At 42.3% G+C, this 24,347-nt stretch overlaps 1 protein-coding gene across 1 annotated transcript in view; it reads left to right on the top strand.

Moving 5' to 3' along the window:
* Positions 1-9,956, top strand: part of TM4SF4 (transmembrane 4 L six family member 4) — a 29,922-nt gene extending 19,966 nt beyond the window's left edge. Inside the window, exons 4-5 of the mRNA XM_010356838.2 lie at positions 5,437-5,626; positions 9,354-9,956. Of these exons, the coding sequence (XP_010355140.2) occupies positions 5,437-5,626; positions 9,354-9,371 (208 nt within the window). The 3' untranslated portion in view covers positions 9,372-9,956. The remainder of the gene's footprint in view (positions 1-5,436; positions 5,627-9,353) is intronic.
* The last annotated feature ends 14,391 nt before the right edge of the window (positions 9,957-24,347 follow it).

The following is a 24,347-nucleotide window of genomic DNA, read 5'->3' as shown; positions in this document are numbered from 1 at the left end:
AGCACTCCCTGTGCTGGAACTCGGGACAGAGACAGTGGCACATGGTCTTTGCCCTTGGGAGCTTATAGTCCTGAAGAGAAGACAAACAAATGGACAGTTGGTGGCAGCGCGGGGTCCAGGGGCTCTGTACAATAGAGACGAAACACAGAGCGCTGGGGAGCACAGAAGGAAACCAAACCCAGGCTGAGGGCAGAAGCATCGTGGAGCTTCTTGCAGAAGAGGTGGCATCTGAATTCATCAGACAGAGCAGGCCAGCAAAGCATTCATATTCGGGCCCCCTGGTTCCTGTCCTCAGCTGAGAAGAGAGTTCTGTGAAATTTGTGGCTTTTTGCTCCCATGTTGATGGTATTACTACAGCTCCGGTGGAAACACCTGCATAATAATTGGATGCTTTAAAACATCAGTTAAGTGCATCTAAACTGCTTCTGCTCTCCTTGCTTCACTGCCAGGTCCATGAAAAACTCAGGACCCCTCTCTCCCTGGGTTTGGGGAGTTGGACACAATGATCAAACTGAACGTGAACACAGCCTTTTTTGCCAGAGTCTCAAAGACCGCCAGAACTGGAGAGTTTGAGGGGAGAGAAGAAGGGCCTGAGTGTGGCTATGTGGTGTTTTGTGAGGGGTGAGGCTGCAGCAGGAGAGGGACTCATGATTTCTCCAGCCACCCAAATTCAATCCTTGCTTCTACTTTCCCCCATAAACGTTTCACAAATCCCACCACCAGGAGGTGCTGTCATCCCACTGCTGTCCAGGCTCTCCAAAGAGGCCCGGGACTCAGGATTGCCAGTTCTTTCACCTCAGGATCTTTTCTTCATAAAGTGTGCCTGGAAAATATTGTATCTTTATAACCTTTTATAATTGCCAAGTTTTAAAATTGTAAAGATAGAAAGGACTAAATGGAAAAATGCAGAACAGAAAGACGGGTGTTTCATGTTGAAAAAAAAAAGGCATTTTCACAATGGGTTTGCCACCAGAACACAGGTGTCATGAAAACCACCCCTAAATCAAAGCCAAAATGGGAAAGAAAAAGACTCATATCAATATTGTCGCTATTGGACACGTAGATTCAGGTAAGTCCACTGCTACTTGCCAACTGATCGACAAATGTGGTATAATCTACCAAAGAACCATCGATGAATTTGATGCTAAGAAGGGAAAGAGCTCCTTCAGGTATGCTTGGGTCTTGAATAAATGGTAAGAAGAGTGTGAGTGTGACACGTCACCCTGTGAAAGTTTGAGACCAGCAAATACTGCATGAGTCATTGATGCTCAGGACAGAGACTTTATCAGAAACATGATTATAGGCACATCTCAGGCTGACTGTGCTATCCTGATTGTTGCTGCTGGTGTTGGTGAATCTGAAGGTGATATCTCTATGGGCAGACCCATGAACATGCCCTTCTTGCTTACACGCTGGGGATGAAACAACCAATTGTTGATTTTAACAAAATGGATTCCACCGAGCCACTCTACAGTCAGAAGAGACACGAGAAAATCATTAAGAAAGTTAGCTCTTTCATTAAGAAAATTGGCTACAACCCCAGCACAGCAGCATCTGTATCAATTTCCAGTTGGAATGGTGACAATATGCTAGAGCCAAGTAGTAACATGCCTTGGTTCAAGGGATGTAAAGTCACCCATGAAGATGGCAATGCCAGTGGAACCATGCTGCTTGAAGGTCTGGACTGTGTCCTACCACCAACTCATCCAACTGACAAGCCCTTGCATCTTGCCCCTCCATATGTCTACAAAGTTGGTGATATTGGTACCTATGTGCTAAGTGGAAACTGGTGTTCTCAAACCCAGCATGGTGGTCACCTTTGCTCCAGTCAATGTTACAACTAAGGTCTGTTAAAATGCACCATGTTGCAAGCTCTTCCTGGGGAAAATGGGGGTTTCAGTGTTAAGAACGCATCTGTCAAAGATTTTTGTAGTGGCAACATTGCTGGTAACAGAAAAATGACCCATCAATGGGAGCAGCTGGCTTCACTGCTAAATGAAGCACCACCCAGGCCAAATCAGTGCTAGCTACGCCCTTCTGCTGCTTGTCACACAGGTCACATTGCTTCCAAGTTTGCTGAGCTGAAGGAAAAGATTGATCACCATTCTGGTAAGAAGCAGGCCCTAAATTCTTGAAATCTGGTGATGCTGCCATCATTAATGTGGTTCCTGGGAAGCCCATTTGTGTTGAGAGCTCCTCTGACTATCCTCCTCTGGGTCATGTTGCTGTTTTTGATATGAGACAGACAATCGCTGTGGGTGTCATCAAAACAGTGAACAAGAAGGTTGCTGGCCAGAAGGCTTGGCAAGATCACCAAGTCTGCCCAGAAAGCTCAGAAGGCTAAGTGAATATTATCCCTAATACCTGCCACCACAGTCTTAATCAGTGGTAGAAGAACGACCTCAGAACCGTCTGTCTCATTTGGCCATTTAAGTTTAATAGTAAAAGGCTGGTTAATGTTAACAATGCATCCTAAAACCTTCAGAAGGAAAGGAGAATGTTTTATGAACCATTTGGGATTTTTTTTTTTTTCATGAAGCAGTTTTAAGTTTACTAGGTTGTTTGTTTGTTTTTGAGATGGGGTCTCACTCTGTCACCCAGGCTGGAGTGCAGTGGCGCAATCTCAGCTCACTGCACCCTTTGCCTCTTGGGTTCAAGCGATTCTCCCACCTCAGCCTCCCAAGTAGGTGGGATTAGAGGTATGTGCCCCCATGCCTGGCTAAGTTATTAGTTTCTAAAACCAGTACTTTTTAATGGAAACAACTTGACCAAAAATCTGCCACAGAATTTTGAGACCCTTTTTTTTTTTTTTTTTTGAGACGGAGTCTCACTTTGTCGCCTGGGCTGGAATGCAGTGACCGGATCTCAGCTGACTGCAAGCTCCGCCTCCCAGGTTTACGCCATTCTCCTGCCTCAGCCTCCCGAGTAGCTGGGACTACAGGCGCCTGCCACCTCGCCCGGCTAGTTTTTTTTTTTTTTTTTTTTTTTTTTGTATTTTTTAGTAGAGACGGGGTTTCACCGTGTTAGCCAGGATGGTCTCGATCTCCTGACCTCGTGATCCGCCCGTCTCGGCCTCTCAAAGTGCTGGGATTACAGGCTTGAGTCACCGCACCCGGCCTGAGACCCTTTAAAGCAAAGTTTAATGAGAAAAAAAAAAAGTACAGAAAAGAGCAGTCTTGGCCAGGTGCTGTGGCTCACGCCTGTAATCCCAACACTTTGGGAGGATCACCTGAGGTCGGGAGTTCAAGACCAGCCTCATCAACATGGAGAAACCCCACCTCTACCAAAAATACAAAATTATCCGGGCATGGTGGTGTGTGCTTGTGATCCCAGTTACTCAGGAAACTGAAGCAGGAGAACCGCTTGAACCCGGGTGGCAGAGGTTGCAGTGAGCCGAGATCATGCCATTGCACTCCAGCCTGGGCAACAAGAATGAAACTCAGTCTCAAAAAATAAAAAATAAAAAAAAAAGGACAATCTCACACAACTATGCAGAAGGTGTATCATCTCAGTGAATTCTCACAATTGTGATATGGCTCTTAGTCCATTATATAGATTTAAAACACACACACACACACACACAAAAACTGACACTGGCTGGGCATGGTGACTCACACCTGTAATCACCACACTTTGGGAGACCAAGGTGGAAGGACTGACCTCAGGAGTTTGAGACCAGCCTGGGCAGTATAGTGAAACCTCCACGTCTATTTTTTTTTTTTTTTTTAAAGAGAAAAAGAAAGAAACTGATGCTAAAGGAGGTGAGTAACTTGCATGAGGAATACATAGCTATTAACGGGAATGCTTGGGTTCAAACCCGGTTCATCTGAATCCAAAATACCAGCTCTTTCCAGTAGACTAGACTGCTTAGATTAAGTAAAATAATGACAATACTAGCATTTACTGAGCACTTACTATATGCTAAGCACTGATCCAAGCACTTTACTCATACTAACTCATGTAGTCCTAACAATAACCCTATGATATGATAATGTAACTCCCATTTTACAGGTAAGTACACAAGGCACATAGCTAGCAAGCTACTAGTACCTGTACTCTTATGGAAAGATGAATCAATGCTATAAACAATGTTTTATTTTGAAATCAAGAGCAAAGTGTTCATTCCTTGCTTTTCCATGAATGTTATAAAGATCTAAAGACAGTAACATCAACACAAATTCAGTAGATAGATAAAGAGTTTTTCATTAAGGCTCTGAAAGGATGGAGGAAAAAAAGAGACCAATTTGAACCTCTAAGAATGTGAAGAGTCATAATAATCCACAACATTTTACCAACTTTACTCATTTTTGCCTCAAAATAGTATACTTCACATTTATCCTTCAAGGCACAATGCCCTTTACTTTTATTTTTTGAGATGGAGTTTTGTTCTTGTTGCCCAGGCTGGAGTGCAATGGCATGATCTCGGCTCACTGCAACCTCCACCTCCCGGGTTAAAACAATTCTCCAGCCTCAGTCTCCTAAGTAGCTGGGATTACAGGTGCCCACCACAACGCCCAACTATTTTTTGTATTTTTAGTAGAGACAGGGCTTTGCCATGTTGGCCAGGCTGCTCTCGAACTCCTGACTTCAGGTGATCTGCCCACCTTGGCCTCCCAAAGTGCTGGGATTACAGGTGTGAGTCACTGCACCTGGCCACAATGCCCTTTATATTGCAATAAACTCTTTCTCTATATAATAAAATATAAATATATTACAGTTTCTCCTAATTCACATTTTATGTAAAATATGTATTAAGGCAAGAGATATTTGTTCCTTTTGAAGAAAACTAATTACATCTTTGTGTATGAGAGATTCCTACATGTTAACAAAAATATAGTGAGTCAAATTCACAATTTAGTTAAAATTAGTACTTGAAATCAGGCTCTTCCCTTTAGCTATATGACACATTTGTACTTTACATGACCTCAGATGGCCACTACACTTGACAAGTCATCTGTCAAAAGTCAAAACGGTCTCTCTAACAACGATAGCTAGGATAAAGCTGTGAACATTTGTGAAATTCTACCACTGGAATGTCTTCATTTTCCTGTTCCCATCATAGATGGTGAATTTGCCCATCTTTTTGGACAGCTAACAAAAATTTTTCTGCCAGTTGTGTGACCTGGGAGAAAGTAACTTAGCCTGTCTGTGCCTCTGCTTCCTTATTTGTGAAACCAAAAAAGAGAACCAGAGGTTTCTATGGGGAATAAATGAGTGAATATGTGTGAAGTGATTAGAACAGAATCTGACACACAGGGCGTACTCAATAAAAACTGTAAGTTTTGTGGTATTTAAATTGTTAGTACAGAGTATTTTCTCCTGAAGCTAGTTTTGGATGGAAAGTAGCACATAAGAAACATCATTATGGTAACTTTCTAGTCGAGGCAATTGCACACTTTTTACAAATGTTTCCTTTGTCCCCCATATCACCAACAGGGATTATCTCAATGATGAAGCCTTGTGGAGTAAGTGCCAAGAGCCTCTCAAGGTGGTTCCCTGGAATCTGACCCTCTTCTCCATCTTGCTGGTCGTAGGAGGAATCCAGATGGTTCTCTGCGCCATCCAGGTGGTCAATGGCCTCCTGGGGACCCTCTGTGGCGACTGCCAGTGTTGTGGCTGCTGTGGGGTAAGTTAAGGCTTTTGCTGTTTCTTCTCAGCATGAGGGAGGCCAGGTCAGGCCACCAGCACTGAGGGAATGAGGGGGTAAGTGTGGCCACCTGCAGAAAACCAGCCCAGGTTGGGAAGTCCAGTCAGCCCAGTCTGTCAGCTCATGGAGACAGACACATTGCATTACTGGAACCCAGAGCACATTAAGACACCCAGACTGAAGTTGGCCATAATTTTCAGCCTCACATCCAGTTGACCATAGTTCTGGAGACAAAGGACTCTGTCTATATATAAACATTTACAATGATGTTTATATGAAGATCCACCTGAAGTGAGCATTTGTCATATGGGTACAATGTCAGCAATAGTACATCATGGTCTGGGCTGGCATGTTCTCACTTCCTCAGATGAACAGAACATACCAGTGCAAAACCTAGACTTGATATGATTTCTGATACAGAAAAAGAGGTGGTTCTTATATGGGAAGAAAAAAGGGAAATCACTCAGGCTTTAGTCTCTAAATAACATTGTAAAATGCCAACAACAAAATACTAAAAATAAGAACAGACTTGCAGACAGTAACACAGTCTGATTATTTCAACTAATACCCAAATCAAATTAGGCAATTATTCACACACTTACATAAAGTTATTAAAAGCACGAATTGATGTATGAAGAAAAAAATAAAATAAAACTTGAGAGTTCCCTAATTGGGGGATTATGCAAATATATGTAAATAAAGGTCTATTCACGTAAGGTAATGTTATGGTAAAACTTTAAATGACTCAAATTATTTTATTTAAAATTTAAATAAGAAAGCCAGGCATAGTAGCACATGCCTGTAGCCCCAGCTACTCAGGAGGCTGAGGCACGAGAATCACTTGAACCTGGGAGGCAGAGGTTACAGTGAGCCGAGATCGCAGCACTGCACTCCAGTCTGTGCGACAGAGTGAGACCCTGTCTCAATAAATAAATGAATAAATAAATTTATTTTAAATAAGCATTACATGTATATAACTCAAAAACTAAATATGTGCATGTATACACACACGGAGAAATATATAAAGCTATTCAGTTGGAAAGTCTCCCTCCGGCCTTTGTCTTCTATCCACCCAGTTTCCTCCAGTCTCCTCGCCTAGGTAAGGTTACCTAATTTCTTATATATCCTGTCACAGTATCTCTTTTTATTATTTTATTCTCCCTATCTTAAAAGAATGTTTCCCCCAAAACTGCAGTAATATTGAAAATCCTTATGAGATACTGTTATTAGCAGGATACAAAAATTGTACATAATATACAATTATATAAGTAGGAGAAAACAAAATTCTGTGAATAGAAAAAAAAAATGAAAGGAAATCCAACCAAAAGTTAAATAATTGTTATTTCTAGGTAAGAAGACTAACTTTTTTTCTTTAGTGTACAGTATTAAAAATTTTTAATAGTTATATATTACTTTTTAAAAATGAAAAATATAAATAAGTCTCCCAAATCCGCAGTACAATGCATGCATTCCACGTAAATTTCACTGTGCATTTCATTTTTATTCTACAAATGTTCAGTTCTATTGTCTTGTATTTAAATGTTTGGGTCTTTAAACATACTAGAGAGGAAAAGAAACTACCAACTAGCAATCCACCACAATTATTTTTATGATAGCGACTGAGAATATTGAGCATTTAAATCTTGTAATTCATCCAAAGTGAATAAATGTTTGCTAAATTATATACTGAAGTTTCAGTTTCTACATATTTTAGCTGGGTGGTAAATTTTCTTTGCAAGATTTATTGAAAATATGATTACTTTGGCTGGACACAGTGGCTCATCCCTGTAATCCCAGGACTTTGGGAGGCCAAGGCAAGAGGATCACTTGAGCCCAGGAGTTCAAGACCAGCCTTGAACTGGTCTTGACCACGGCAACATGGCGAAACCTCATCTCTACTAAAAATACAAAAAATTAACCAGATGTGGTGGTTTGCACCCATAGTCCCAGCTACTCAGGAGGCTGAGCTGGGAGCATCAGCTGAGCCCACAATGCTGAGGCTGAATGAGCTGAAATCTTGCCATTGCCTACACCCTGGATAACAGAACAAGACCTTTTTTGGAAAAAAAAAAAAGAAAAGAAAGAAAGAAAATATGATTATTCTTTAAACTGTTGATAATACTTTACTAAACCTGAGAATTATCTCTCAATTTAAAAACACATTCATAGGTGTCAGTACGTTGGTTCCTTTCAGTGAGTTTCATTTATCTGGACACCATATTTTAGAGATCTTAATGGCTGAGTCACTCGATAGTTGAAAGACAGTAGATGGACTCCATGGTTGTCAGTGCATGGGCACCAGAGACACAGAAAGTGAATGTACACCACCAGAATTGTCTATTTTTTTTTCCTTCCTTTCTTCCTCCCTCCCTTCATCTCTCCTCTCTGTCTCTCTCCCCCTTCCTCCTCCAACTTTTTATTTTGAAAACTTCAAATCTACATAAAGTTAAAGGAATGGTGCAATGAACACATATATACTGTCACCCATGCTCACAAAATTGTTAATATTTCCTCACCCTCTCTCTTTCTGGAATCTTGGAAAGTAATTTTTGGACATCACAAAATTTCACTACTAAATATTTCAGTGCACAAGAGCTGCAGTTTTAAAGTCAGTCTGCTGAAGATTCCTTTCTTGTGGGCAGCTGGCCTCTCATGGGACTGGTCAGCATTCCTGCCCCAGTAGGACACTGCGGAAAGACTTGGGCTCTCAGCCTAGTTCCACAGCTTACTAGCTGAGCGACTCCAGCAAGCTCACTAACTTCTCATAGTCTCAGTTATTCCAACTGCCTCTTGCCTAATTTATGGAAAGAGTATGAGATCAACATCTATCCATTCAGGCAGAAAGTATTTACTGAGAGCTTCCTGAGACTGGCACAGTCCTTAAGTGAAGTGGTAGTTGTGAATGTGCCTTAAAATACATGCTAGGAGGCCTGGTTTGAATGTCAGCTGTGTGGTCTTGGTGCAGTCAGTAGCCCTCAACCGCTCCTTGTCTGTAAAACGTGGCTATTAATACCTACTCCTACAGTTGTCAATGGAGTGCCTAGTACAGGGTGACAAGCATGAATTCATTTGAATCCTTAGAAGGCTCAGTAAATGGCACTGAATGTTATTTACTAACCTTTTGAAAGTCAGTGAGGTAGCATAGCTTCTAATTTCCTTTAACACAGTCTCTGGGTTCTGCCTCCCTGGTTCAAATCCCAGCTCTCCTACTTGTTAGTGGTGGCTTTCCATGTAGCACTTAGTCTCTCAGCACCTCTTACCAAATTATTTTTTAAAATAAATGATGCATATTGTATACAATGTATTCTCCTCACGTGATGGGTGCACTGCAGTTTCAGAATTCATCAGTACCTAATTCATCATCCACAGAACCAACAACCACTTGTACCCCAAAAGCTATTGAAATTTTTAAAAATTAAAAACAAAATAAGACAAAAATAAATAAATAAATAAAATGTAACTTCCTTGAGGACTAAATAAATAAATACGTGATGCAAAACAAAATGAAGCTTCCATTCCTATAACCTCAACACAGGTGGGTGACAGATTAAAGCTCTGAAACAAAGATAATAAAGTGTAGGAATTCAATAGGCAACCAATAGGAGCCAGGAGGAAGGCAGGTGATGGGGATGGGAAGAGGGAGGGGGAAAGCTATAATTTACCTAAATCATGACATCATAGCTAATTCACCTTTTCTACCTTCTAGGGAGATGGACCTGTTTAAACCTCTGAGATAAGCTGCTCAAACTCTACAGCATGATGACTACAATTTCTTTTCATAAAACTTCTCTTCTTGGGATTGTTAATTCCTATCTGCTTCCTAGTTGAGAAAGCTTAGAGAAGGCAGTTATTCCTTCTTTCCAACCAGCTTTGCTCGAGTTAGAATTTTGTTATTTTCAAATAAAATTAGTTTGGCCACTTAACAAATTTGATTTATAAATCTTTCAAATTAGTTTCTTTTTAGAATTTGCCAACAGGTTCAAAGCAAACTTTTCATGATTCTTTTTATTACAAATGTAAAATGTATAAAGTCACATGTACTGCCATGCTACTTATTTGTATATAAAGATATTTATATCTTTGGATGTTTTACATAAAGGAGGAAAGCACATTTAAAATGGGAAACTAAGACCAATTTTTAAGATGTATAAGGAAAAAAGAATGATTGATGTATCATAAGTATTGGTTATTTGTCGTCTTTTTTTGCTGACTTGCTTGAGTTGCTTGTGACTGATCTTTTGAGGCTGTCATCTTGGCTAGGGTTCTCTTAAGTATGTTAAATTAAAACCTGAATTCAGAGGTAATGTAACAAAGATTGTGTGTGTTTTAGGAGGGAGGGGCAAAAGGGTGAATGAATAGCTCATCTTTTCTACAAATGTTTCCTTTGATCAAACAAAAACAAGTTTTAAAAAATTGATTTGAGTAATCATTTTGTCAGCCTATTGCCCAGGGTTAAGGTAATAAGTGTTATTATTCTATGTGTCATATTAAGACTAACTGGTTTTATGAGTCAGGGACTAATAGGGCATCAGATCCATTCTGTTGATTTGTGTTCAAACCCCAACTCCACCACAAACCAGCTTAGGGGTCCCAGGACAGTTATTTTCAAAGTCTCAGTTTCCCCGTCTGTAAAAGGACACTTGAAAGACAATCCATCATACAGGAAATTTTGAAGTCACCAAGGGTGAAGCAAGGGCCTGTGGGGCTGCCAGCATGACTGTGTGCAATAAGAAGGGCCTCAGGGAAGTCCAAGCCAGAAAGTCTCCCTCCTGCCCCTGCCAAGCTAATAGGCTGCACCATGTAGGTCAGGCACACTGAAAACTGGGTTTATCAAAGCCATCGATAAAGTAATTAATGGTCACCTACTGTGTGCTGGCCCCTGAGGGGCTAGGCACTGAAAACGCAGAGTTAAATGCAATAGTTTTGACCTCACTATAATGAGAATTCTGTAAGATCAGGGATTGTGTCAGGCACCTGAAACTCAATAGGCAGAAGCAAGAAAGGCAGATAGACATTGAAGATCTCATTGCAGGAACTACACACACACACACACACACACACACACACACACACACACACACACACAGGATTTCGATTCAGTTTAGAACATTTATTTTCAAATATGGCTGATCATCAAAATTACCTAGGGAATGTTCTAAAATTACAGATTTCTGAGCTGCAGTCTAGACCCACTGCATCTACAAATCTGGGCATGAGATGTGGAAGTCTGTTTTTTTTGTCAGTCTTTTTGTTTTTGTTTGTTTGTTTGAGATGGAGTCTCACTCTCTGTCACCCAGGCTGGAGTGCAGTGGCACAGCCATCTCAGCTCACTGAGACCTCTGCCTCCCAGGCTCAAGCGATTCTCGTGCCTCAGCCTCCCGAGTAGCTGGGATTACAGGCACCCACCACCACGCCTGGCTAGTTTTTGTATTTTTAGTAGAGACAGGGTTTCACCACATTGGGCAGACTGGTCTCGAACTCCGGACGTCAGGTGGTCCGCCCGCCTCAGGCTCCCAAACTGCTGGGATTACAGGCATGAGCCACCGCGCCCTGCCAGTCATTTCATTTTTAAAGCTCACCAAGTGATGTCGAAAACCAGCCACTTTGAGCAACCATTGCATTAGAACACCACCTGCAGGCACAAGGATGAAGACCGAGTCAGACCCCATTACTGCCTACCAGGAGCTCACATATCACAGATGAATACAAGGTAGTACATGCTAAATACTAAACGGTGACCCTGGTAATGATGTTCCGGGGTAATGATGTTCTGAAGTTCAGAGATGTTGGGCTATTAGGACTGATTCACTTGCCTGAGTTCTTTGATGAGGGACTTTGAATGTGGCTAAGAGGCATCAATTCTTTATCCAGGGGTTTGCAAGGATTCATTATTTTAGATAAAAATCAATTGTAATCATCATGAAATCTGCTCTCATTATTTTATAGATGAAGAACTGAAATAACCTTTGACGAGTTTTCACAAAAGGCCATTTTTCAAAACCAGTTACCATAAAATTAGAGGAAATTGCTTACTATGGATAAGAGGACTTAAAAGGAAGAGACAGGAAACAAAGGGTAAAGATGAGTGCGCCTCTCCCTTAGAGACCTCTGTATGCACACACACACCTCAAGGTTGGTCTTCAGACTGTCCAGAAACTTCTGTTATGAGAGTTGCCAACTTCATTTTGCTTAATGGAGTACATTTCTTTATTTTTCTATGCTTTGGACTACAAGTTACTTGAACCAAGAAAAGAATCTGATTCAAGTGTAGGTACTAAGGAGTACCTAACCGAGCACATATTCGGCAATTCATAGATTTGTTGTGTGAATGGAGGTGCCAGAGCCCTTAGTTTTCTTTCTCCTGCACTCTAAGTGAAGTGGTGTCCTTTGCCCTGAAATAAACTGAAGATTTCAACAATGAACAGACAAGGCCGGGTGCAGTGGCTCACACCTGTAATCTCAGCACTTTGGGAGGCCAAAGCAGGAGGATCACTTGAGCCCAGAGTTCAAGACTAGCCTAGGCAACATAGTAAGACCCTGTCTTTACAAAAAATAGAAAAATTAGCCAAGCATGGTGACACATGACTCTAGTCCCAACTACTTGGAGGCTGAGGCAGGAGGATTCATTGAGCCTGGCAGGTGGAGGCCATGATCATGCCACTGCACTCCAGCCTGAGTGACAAGCTAAAAAAAAAAAAAAAAACATAAAAAATAATTTAAGGCTGGGCACAGTGGCTCACGCCTGTAATCCCAACATTTTGGGAGGTGGGCAGATCACTTGAGGTCAGGAGTTCGACACCAGCCTGGCCAACGTGGTGAAATCCCGTCTCTACTAAAAATGCAAAAATTAGCCAGGTGTGGCAGTGGGTGCCTATAATCCCAGCTCCTCGGGAGGCTGAGACAGGAGAATCACTTGAACCTGGAAGGCGGAGGTTGCAGTGACCTAAGATCATGCCACTGCATTCCAGCCTGGGTGACAGAGTGAGACTCTATCTCAAACAAATAATATAACAATAATTTTTAAAAATAATTGACAAAACAAGTAGGAAAGTGGATGTCTATGTGAAAATTAAACATGAGGCTGGAGTGATCTCGGTACACAGATCCATGAGTACAAAAATTAAAATTATATTTTCTATGACCACATTTGCTTTCTAGTTCTGAATGTCATTGCACCAGGCTTTACCTTGGGTCGTTCTTGGGATTTTCCACCCTGCCTTAGCATTCTACTGGGTTGATGAGCACAGCGCCAACAATCCACTTGAATAGAGGAAAGGAAAAAGAGAAATACTAGCAAGACAAAACCTAAATTATTATCTCAAAATACCACCCAGCTACACACATATAATATGCTCATGGACCTGAGCTATTAGTGATGACGGGAAAAAAGGAATGAAACAAATTTGTGTATCACACTCAAACACACCACCCACATGTACAGTTGTCAGCAAAAAGCCATTATAACAAGGTGCTGAACAAAGTTAGTGTGAGTGACATCCAGCTTCTCCTCTCACTGTTCAAACCCAGTAGTGTCTGCCCAGGAACTGAGGACAGCTCTGCTCTGAGCAGATTAAGGAAGACACAGAGGCTCTAGAGGATCTCCAGATGGGGTAAAAAAACAAAGGGTCAAATAGAGCGTTCCAAAACAAACATGATTCTTCCATCTACAGAGAACCAGGAGGCAGCAGGATATGGCTGAAGATTCTGGTTTGAGCTCATAAAAAAGAAATCAAAACACATGCAGTGCATTCCAATTTAGTCACCATGACATGTAATAACTGTCTTGGCACTCAACTCTTGAAATGCAGGAAAGATAATTCTAGGACATACCATAATTTATTCCCAATCTAAGCATCCAAAGATGATTTAGGGAAAAAAAGAAAGAAAAGAAGAAAAGAATGCGTCCAGAGTTTAGAACAATTAATGGGGGAGGGCCACTGACATAGGCCCTCTTTCTATATCCACCTTTCTACAAAATTACTTTGTCCTGTGTTAGAAACATTAATAGGGTGACCTTGACTTTAACCCAATGTATCACTCAGGGTTCAATCAGAGAGCAATGTCTATGTATACACACACACACACACACACACACACACATTTGCTACAGGGATTTGACCTTACGTAATTGTTGGAACTAGTTAAACAGTCTCTGTAAGAGAGCCGTCTTCGTGTTTGGTGCTGGATCTTGAAGTCCACAGAGCAGGCAATCAACAAGGCAGTCAGACTTGGACGTAAAGCCTGAGAGAGAAGAACAAGCTGTAACCCGCAAGCATGAACTGCAGCCATGAGGGTGGCCTGGAACCCTGTTCATTCTTGTTGCTTCTGACGGTATGGGTGTCCTGCAGAAGCTGGAGCCCTTTGTCATGGAGCTAAAGACACACTACCCGGCCCAGGCGACCCAGACACTGAAGGAGAATCCTGGGGAAGATGAACGGTTGCAGGCCCCGCCCTCCTGTGTTAGTGAGGGGAGGCAGCGGATAGCAACCATGCCTGTGCGCTAAAAAGCAGATACTCCTTCTCTTCTGCCTCCAAAGCTCTCAAGAATCCCTCCTGCGGTGCACCCTAACAGGAAACACAGGAAAGGGAATTTGGGGAAATGTAGTTCTGTTTAGCCTGGCACATTACCAAATGGCTGTACCCAATGTAGAGAAGAGAGTGACTTTTTAGTTTTCTTGTCTGTGTATGTGTGTGGTTTCTTAGTCTAGGTCAGGGTTTCTCAACCTCTACACTATGGAAAACCTGCCTCATTCTCCCATGACACGCTGTCCATGTCTGAGTGCCTGTGTCACTTAGGTCGCCTAACTCGTTCTTCCCCCTGGACTGAGAACTCAGAGACTATCTCATCAGCGTTTGCATCTCTTTCAAGCGCTGAGCCTGGCACATGGTAGGTGCTCACTCAGTGGGATGTTGTCATTGTTATGATGGTGTGACAGAGTTATTCTGCTCAAGGGAAAATGAAAGGGCTGCTCAAGCATTTTGGAATCAGGCCATTCATAATAAAAATAACCTCAGACCTTGGTAAGTGATGTGATTGACCAAGTGGTTGACCACGTGTTCACAGCTGCCCATTTCTTACCCTCTGCTTTGTCGTGACCACATTTTAGTCAGGCCTCAGCTCTGCTTGCCCCAAAGCCTGAGCTGGCACGAAAACCCCCCTTATCAGTTTAGCTAGAGAACTGTTCCTGTCAGTCTCTGCCCCCTTGCTTGTCCAACTTCCCATTTCTGCTAAGCTCTGCCTACCTCTCCCAATAAAAGAAAAGCTTTTTCTGTTTGTCTCTGAGACATTTGCAAATTCCTGAGATTGGAGAGCTTTCCCTATTGCAATAGTCCTTTTGAGTAGCATTTCTTCTTATCTAAGTCCATGTTTGTTTTTATTTGACACAAGCCTATGATATAGAAACAATGATAAGCCCCATTTTGCATAAGAGTAAAGTGAGGCTTAGAAAAAATAAATAACTTCCCCCAGGGCCCCAAAAACAGCAAATAGGAAATCCAGGCTCCAAAGCCAAATAAATGGTCCGACTATCTGAGGGTGAGTCCACTCCCTCAGCCACTGAGCTAGATTTCTCACCAATTCTAAAATCACCTAGGAAGGAATGCTTGGGTTCCTACATAGAACTGAAAATAATAAAAAGTGTTTTTTGTTGTTGTTTGTTGGGTTTTTTTTGTTTTGACTCTTTTGTTTTTGAGACAGAGTCTCGTTCTGTAGCCCAGGCTGGAGTGCAGCTCACTGCAACCTCCACTTCCTGGGTTCACGCGATTGTCCTGCCTCGGCCTTCTGAGTGACTGGGATTACAGGTGCCCACCACCACGCCCAGCTAATTTTTGTATTTTTAGTAGAGACGAGGTTTTCACCATGTTGGCCAGGCTGGTCTCTAACACCTGGCCTCAAGTGATCCTCCCGCTTCGGCCTCCCGAAGTGTTGGGATTATAGAAGTGAGCCACTGCACCCGGCCAAAGTGTTACTTTTTTTACTGGCATAATTTTTACTGTTCATTTCACCTGAATTAGGGAAAACGATCAACTAAAATATAATAAATATCAGGATTTTTATGCGATTACTCGAAATACCTCTCATGAAGGGAACTGTACACAGCAGCCTGTGCTCACTCCTGTGCTCTTTATTTCACAAGTCATTCTATTCTGTGGTTTACCTCATCTGTGTGGAAGAGGCCCGAACACAGAGGCAGGTTTCTATAATCCTCAGAGTTAAAAGAAAAGGCAACTCCCTACGATCTCTGCTCTGTGACAGGCCGATCCTGTCCCTTCTTCTTTGCCTACCTCCCCTCCCAGAGCTCTCCCTCTGGTACAAACACCGTCCTTTCACGTCTCTCAGGGATAGCTGTGCTATCATCACCTTATTTGAAAGCTGAGGAAACTGAGGCTTGAAGAGGTTGTGCAACAAGCCAACTGCACTGAGCTAGTCAGTGGCAGAGCAGGCATTAAACCCAGGACACCTGGACGTCAAGCCCAAGCTCCTCACCACCTGGCTGTCCTGCCTGTCTCCCTAAGTGTCAACACAAAGACGTCCAATGACAGAACTACAGCTCTCCTGCACTCCACTGCTCAGGCAAGGGGAAGCTCAATGAACCGAGCTGGATGAAAAGGAGCAGCAAGTGCTGATGAGATGGGGCCAAAGGGGAAAATCCCCTGGAGGCTGATGTCAATGATCGGCAGCTAAACCTCCCATGCTACTTTTAAACTTGCCTATCTCAACTTTCCAGGCTTCTTCCGTAGCGCTTTGATTTCAATATTTCCCTGTGTGGCCTTTCCTGGAGCAGGGAGAGAAGGAGAACTGGGTGCTAACTGTGATACTCAGCAATGGTGTAGCCTTGGAAAGCCTCCCCATCTCTTTGGGCCTCAGTTTCCTTCTCAGTAAGTAAGAGCAATTGAGTCAGGCTGTTGCTAAGTTCCTCTTTAGTGCAGTCTATCATGCTTTGGTTTTGAAGTTGTCATAAGTAGCCTGGGGCCAGGCGCAGTGGCTCATGCCTGTAATCCGAGCACTTTGGGAGGCTAAGACAGGAGGATCACTTGAGCTCAGGAGTTTGAGGCTGCAGTGAGCTATGACTGCACCACTGTAGTACAGCCTGAGCAACGGAACAAGATCCTGTCTCAGAAAGAAGTAAAAGAAGAAGGAAAAAAAGAAGAAGAAGAAGGGAAGGAGGAGGAGGAGGAGGCGGCGGAGGAGGGAAGAAAGAAGAAAGAAAAAAGAAGAAGGAAGAAAGAAGAAAGAAGAGAAGAGGAGAGGCAGAGAAGAGGAACAAGAAGAAGAAGAAAAAGAAGAAGAAGAGAGAAGAGAAGAGAGAAGAAGGAGGAAGAGGAGGAGGAAGAGGAGGAAGAGGAGAAGTAGCCTGGATTAGTAAAACTTGGGTCTACAGAGCTTAGCTCCTTTGTGGAGCTTTAAAAAAATCCCAGTCTCCAGTTCAGGCTCCACTTTCAGGTATATTAACTTAATTGAGTTTGGAGGCCAGGCATCAGACATCAGTCCTTTTTATTTTTAACTCACCAGGTGATTCTAATAAGGAAGCAGGTTGGAGAACTGCTCTGGAGTGTTCTCAAACTTGAGTCCTGGAGGGCTTGCTAAATACAGAGTGCTAGCTCCCACCCCAAAGTTAATGATTCAGTAGGCTTGAGGGTCGAGCATTGCTTCTTTTCTTTTCTTTTCTTTCTCTTTTTCTTTCTCTCTCTTTCTTTCTCTCGCTTTCCCTCCCTCCCTCCCTCCCTCCCTCCCTCCCTCCCTCCCTCCCTCCCTTCCTTCCTTCCTTCCTTCCTTCCTTCCTTCCTTCCTTCCTTCCTTCCTTCCTCCTTTCCTTTCCTTTCTTATCCTTTCCTTTCTTTTTTGACAGAGTTTCTCTTTTGTTGCCCAAGCTGGGATGCAGTGGTGCTATCTCGGTTCACTGCAAACTCCGTCTCCCGAGTTCAAGTGATTCTCCTGCCTCAGCCTCCCGAGTAGCTGGGATTACAGACCCACACCACCACACCCGGCTAATTTTTTGTATTTTTAGTAGAAACAGGGTTTCACCATGTTAGCCAGGCTGGTCTTGAACTCCTGACCTCAGGTGATCCACCCGCCTCAGCCTCCCAAAGTGCTGGGATTACAGGTGTGAGCCAGCGTGCCCAGCCTCTTTCTTTTTGTAGAGACGGGGTCTTGCTCTGTTGCCCAGGCTGGTCTCCTATCCTGGCCTCAAGCTATCCTCCTGCATTGGCCTCCTAAATGCCGGGATTACAGACATATGCCAGCATGCCCTGCTGGGCATTTCTATTAAGTTCCTTAATGATGCTAATTCTGCCAGCCCAGAGTCCACACTTTGAGAACTACAGAAGTGTTTACACTCTCTTAAGTGGTACCTATGGTCACGTGAATTATTTTTTCCCAGCCTTGGAGAGCCTGAAGATTTCATCGCATTCTTAAAGATCCGTGACCCCAGAAAAATTAAGAGCCAGATTGGAGTCTAATCATGCATTGAAAGCTCTTTCTAGGCAGGATTTCACAACAGATGATTTTGCAACAGGTTGAGTCTTGGAGTAGTCCCAAGGGTGTATATGTGTGTTTGCTTAAGCACCTGGGCATTGCAGGCTGTACGATGCCAACACACTTACCAGTCCACACTCAGTTTCCTACCCAGAAGTTGCAATACTAGGAACATCAGCTTGGTTAAGAGAGTAAACATGACAACTTTTCCCAGCATCAAATGTGAAAATTGTGAAGAGGTAGAAAAACAGGGAGGGGGAAGAAAGAGAATTCCCCGTGATGCTATTGAAGCAGAAATAAAACCTCTGCAGATAATCCTGCTGCCTTGTAATGCCTATTGATGTTGGGGCCACAAACTTGGGAAAATGAATGTTGTGCCATCAGGATCACCCTAAGGATCAGTTACATAACATTTAATCAGCATAAATTATACTCATCCAAAATGTAGCATGTGAAGTTCATATGTAAACTTTAGTGTATTTTTTTATTCTTTAAAAATTTCCATTTTTTGAATGTTTGATAATGTACACAATACACTAGAACAGTCATTTTGTATTTAATTTATAACATTAAAAAATAAATAAGCAAACATACATACATTGGGGCTCCATGATGAAGAAAAAAGTTTGGCAATTACTCCTCAAGTGTCAAACTTGACTGCACCAGAATCGCCTGGAAGCTCACCGAACAAATGCAGAGTCTCAGACCTCAGTCCCTTTCAGGTTCAGGACGTCTGAGAAATTCACGGTTACACCAACAACTTGGGAAATTCTAAGGCAGGTGAGCCGTTGACTCTACTGTGAACCCTGCTCTGAAAATGACTTTAGTTGTTTTTTTTTTTTTTTTCTCTTTGTACTTAATAACTTTATTCTGACTCAAAAGCCATAGAGCTCCTCACCAAAGGACACACAGGTCAGTGCAAAGAAGGAAACAAACATGTCTGTATTCTGCATGTCTTTCTCTTTCCCCCTTCAGCAATGCCCCATTCTATTCCCAGCCCTGGTTGGCTGCACCCCCTGAGCCAGGCACTGGTCACTCACTACATCGTGACAAAGCCACCTGCCGCCTGCTAATGGCGACTCGGCTCAGCCATTAGAGGGCAGCAGATAACAGGTCACAAAGCAGATAATTTCTCGGTGAGCAGGTTTGCCCATCTTCCTAAATAATCCAATTTTTCTCGAATATTTTCTCATCAAGGAACATTTTCCAAAAACCCTATAAATGCAGGTCATGGAAGTGACAGCAAACAAGTCCAAGATGGCACTGTCCAAAGGAAAAGTTTCTGTGTTAGGCATGGCTCAAGGTGCTAGGTAAAAAACTAACAAAATCCTTGCTCTCATGCAGCTGACAAGTTAATGGGGACAATGGAAAAGTAAGTTGTCTCTCACTGTTAGATGGTGGTAAATGCTGCAGAGAAAGACATGGCCTGGGCCAAGAGAGGGAAAAGCTCAAAGAAGGGAATGAATATTTATTGACCACCTGTGAACAAATGGTTTTCACATAAATCTCTTCATCTTCAGCACTCTCTCACTGTACCCCTCTTTTTTTATTATGCCAATTTTATGTGTAAAGAAACTGAAGCTCCCGCCGGGCGCGGTGGCTCACGCCTGTAATCCCAACACTTTGGGAGGCCAAGGCAGGCGGATCACCTGAGGTCAGGAGTTCGAGACCAGCCTGACCAACATGGTGAAACCCTGTCTCTACTAAAAATATAAAATTAACTGGGCATGGTGGCACATGCTTGTAATCTCAGCTACTCCAGAGGCTGAGGCAGGAGAATCGCTTGAACCCGGGAGGCAGAGGTTGCAGTGAGAGGAGATCATGCCATTTCACTCCAGCCTGGGCAACAAGAACAAAACTCAGTCTCAAAAAAAAAAAAAAAAAAAAAAAAAAAAAAAAAAGAAGGAAAGAAAATGAAAGAAAAAAAAAGAAACTTGAGTTCTGAGACTTTAAGAAACTTGGTTAAGGTCACGGCATTAATGGATACCTGCACAGTGCTGAACTTCTTAACTTGCTGTCGTAATGAAACCCAGGGTGAATTGTTAAGGAGACAGCCCACACATGCCTTTTATTAGCACTCACACACCCCGCCTTCTCCAGAACTCAATATGCTACTTTTCTTCCAATTCCAGTATGCTACGTGGAATGTGCTGGGCCTCCTCTTCCCCAATTAATGTCTCACCCTTATTTTGGTTCTCTGAAACTCTTATTTTGCTCTATGCTAATCCCATAAATTGGTTATCATTCTAGTGTGCAGACAGTAATGACTGTTAATTTCTGCTAAGCCCACAAATTAGTTTTCTCCATTTATAGCCCAATTTATCACATTATCATTCCCCAGGGAAGATATTTGGTGGCGGAGGGGGGCTTTTTCTGGATTTAGTAGTCTAATGCTAATGGTAGAAATGTCAGCTTTTCTGGTTGGGTAATGAGAAATATGTGTTCTAATTTGGCTTGCTGAAGTTATGCCCTTTATAAAGATTAGAGTCATAGTTAAAATATCATAGTTAAAACAACCTCCTGTTATAGCTATCAGACTCGGAAGTGCTGTAAGAAAAGGAGTGTGGGCTGGGCGTGGTGACTCACGCTTGTAATCCCAGCATTTTGGGAGGCTGAGGTGGGCAGATCACAAGGTCAGGAGTTCGAGACCAGCCTGGCCAACACAGTGAAACCCCAACTCTACTAAAAATACAAAAAGTAGCTGGGCGGTGGTGGCAGGCACCTGTAATCCCAGCTACTTGGGAGGCTGAGACAGGAGAATCACTTGAACCCAGGAGGCAGAGGTTGCAGCAAGCTGAGATCATGCCACTGCACTCCAGCCTGGGCCATATAACTAGACTTTGTCTCAAAAAAAAAAAAAAAAGAAAGAAAGAGAAGAAAGAAAGAAAAGAAAGAAAGAAAGAAAGAAAGAAAGAAAGAAAGAAAGAAAGAAAGAAAGAAAAGAAAGAAGAAAAGGGAAGAAAGGAAAGAAGGAAAGAAGAAAGAGAAGAAAGAAAGAAAGAAAGAAAGAAGAAGAAGGAAAGAACGAAAGGAAAGACAGGAAAGAAAGCAAGAAAGAAGAACGAAGAAAGCAGAAGAAAGAAAGAAAGAAAGAAAGAAGAAGGAAGTGGAAAGAGAGGAAGAAAGAAGAAAGAAAGAAAGAAAGAAAGAGAAAGAAAGAAAAAGAAAGAAAGAGAAGAAGGGAAAGAAAGAAAGAAAAGGAGTGTGTGTTTGTGTACACAAACAAATGTAGATTTGAACAAATTTGTTCAAACACTAAGGAAGAAGATAGAATGGGAGAGTTTTATACCATAACAAAGGGAGCCTTTTATAGGTAAAGAGAATAAAGAATGAGACCTAAAAAGGTTAAGCAGATCTCAGGAGATTACAATTATATCTGTTATTTCTGATAGTGCTGGCACTAGTGCCTGACTTCCAAGACTGAGGTTATTGAGGGTTTCATTTGTTTGTCTTCTCATCTTCAGATCTCCTTTTTGAGAAAGCTGAGAAAACAGATGGAATTGAAAGACTTAGAACTATAAAGATGTCAATTCTGCCTACATGTCTCTTAACGTGTAATCCTATTCCAATAAAAACACACACACATACAGGAATTAATGATGCCTACTGCAGAACACAGTAGATTGTCAGCATATATTGTTTCCCTTCCATTTCTCCTTCTGTGCCTTTGTTCACCAGTTTTCCATTCCCAGAATTCTCAGCCTTGGCTTCCCTGGTGTTACCTCACCACTCTCACCACTAAGCCCCCGAATGATCTTTCTCTCCTGATCTTTATTAGCATTAACTTTGTGCTAAATACACAGTAGTATATAAACTTTATGGAGGCAGAGGCCATGATTTCAATTCCTTCCTATGCTCATAGCACCAAATAGATCCGTGTGCAAGGAGAGGGCCACCAACTCCTCTCGATTTTGGTTCATCTTCACTTTTTCACTTGTTTTCTTTAAGTCACTCTACTATTAAAAATCTTCCTATGGCTTCTATTGTATAGGATAAACTCCAACTCTGACTCGAAGCATACAAACCTTTTCAAGGATTACTCTCCATCTACCTTATTTGGTCTCAACTCCCACCTTATTGCCCTCATACTCTCGCTCTCCAGGGCCATGGACCTTCTTGTCACTCCTGTTTTAAAATTCTGTGCGTTCAAGTAGGCTGTCTCCTTTACCTGAAATGCCTGGGAAATTCCTTGGTGAATAAGTCTCAGACAGCGGGACCTATTTGCGACTGTTCACACTTCTTTTCCTTCTCTACCTTGAGCTCCTATAACTCTTTGTCCCATAATGTATGGCCCCAATTAAACCATGGGATTGAGTTTTCTTCATCCTTGTTTTTCCTATGCCTATTTAGTGCCTTCAACACGCCAGGAGCTCAGCAAGTCTTACTGACGATTGAATTAATGGACTCTCTCTCTCTCTCTCTGCTGGTTGGTTGGTACTGGTCACTCAGAATGTTGGGGGATGTCAAAGAAAGAAAGTCTTAAGAATTCTATATTCTTTGGTTCCCTCAGGAGAAACCAAATCTGCCTTAGGGTCAGGGCGCCCAGACCCACCTGACTCTCTCCAACTATGAAAAACACTGCTAGATGCCTGGAAATATTGGTGACAAGCTATTTTAGGAGAAAATGCTAATAATTTCCCAGATTAATGCTTACAATTGTCTTTTTTATAAATCCCTTGCCCCCACCCAGGGCCCCACACTCAGAGGAGCCCCACGTTTGGTATAATGCTCTGCTGCCACCATCTTGAAATTCTTATAAATTTGAGCAAGGGGCCCCATATTTTTATTTTTCACTAGGTCCTGCAAATTATGTAGCCCATCCTGCCAATGAGTACACGATACATACTTCCCAATGCGTCCTGATTTGACAGTTTTTGTTGTTGTTGTTGTTTTGTTTTGTTTTTTGTTTTTGTTTTTGAGACCAAGTCTCGCTCTGTCACCAACCTAGAGTGCAGTGGCCTGATCTCGGCTCACTGCAAGCTCCGCCTCCCGGGTTTAGGCCATTCTCCTGCCTCAGCCACCTGAGTAGCTGGGACTACAGGCGCCCGCCACCACTAATTTTTTGTATTTTAGTAGAGACGGGGTTTCACCATGTTGGCCAGGTTGGTCTTGATCTCCTGACCTCATGATTCGCCCACCTCTGCCTCCCAAAGTGCTGGGGCTACAGGCGTGAGCCACCACGTGCCTGGCCCATTGGACAGTTTTAACACTGAAATTCCTGAGTCTGGAAAAGCCCTCAGTCCCGGGGAAACCAGGAGAGTTGTCACCCTTCTTCTGGTCCTCAAACTGCAAACCAATGTGCCATGCATTACTTTGACCTAATGACTTACAAGAAGAAGCACTTGTTATGACACATAAGCCTCCCCCGCATACTCTATCTGTGACCCCTACAAATAAATATTTCTAAACACAACTCTCTGCTAATTACAGTTCAAGGTTTTATCAACTCAAACTTTTAAGTTACAAGAAACCTATTTCAAAAAGCAGTAGGAAAAGGTGGCAAAGTCTAGGTCAGTGAAAGAGTTCCAGCAAGCCTATGAGCCAGTGGGGATTCAGGAATTATTTATCTAAATTTCTGATTAGGAATGAGGTTGGTAAATTAGTTACCACCCAGTTTCATCTTCTATAAACTTTCGATTCACATTATTGAGCCATATTTCTATTGGGCTGTTTGTTTTTTTCTATTGGTTTATAAGAGTTTGTTGTATATTCCACACCATCATACCTGGCTAATTTTTGTATATTTTTGTAGAGACAAGGTCTCACTATGTTACCCAGGCTGGTCTCTAACTACTGGGCTCAAGCAATGCTCCCGCCTCAGCCTCCCAAAGTGCCGGGATTATGGGCATAAGCCATCGTGCCCAGCGAGAATTCTGTATTTTTGATGGTCTTGTCAAATCTGTGAGGGTGTTGGGAGGAAAATGTAATTTAAAATATATATATATATATATTTAAAGGTATATTTTTTATTTTTTAAAGGTATATACACATATACATATATATATATGTAAAAACCTCAGTGGACTTTGTAAATAAAGTGGAAACCAGAATTCTGCAAATATTTAGAATGTTGAAGGCCAGGCACATGAGCCAAGAAATTGTTTGCCTACAGATTTTTCTTTCTTTCATTGTCTACCAGGAGGGTTACATAAGCCTATCTTCAGTACCACCCAAAACCCCCAGTAAAAGGAACATAGACAAATAATGAAAAGCCAAAGGCTCCAG

Source organism: Rhinopithecus roxellana, chromosome 1 (assembly GCF_007565055.1).
Source record: "Rhinopithecus roxellana isolate Shanxi Qingling chromosome 1, ASM756505v1, whole genome shotgun sequence".
In the NCBI taxonomy this organism is placed as follows: Eukaryota; Metazoa; Chordata; class Mammalia; order Primates; family Cercopithecidae; genus Rhinopithecus; species Rhinopithecus roxellana.
This window is presented reverse-complemented; position numbering and strand designations above follow the sequence as displayed.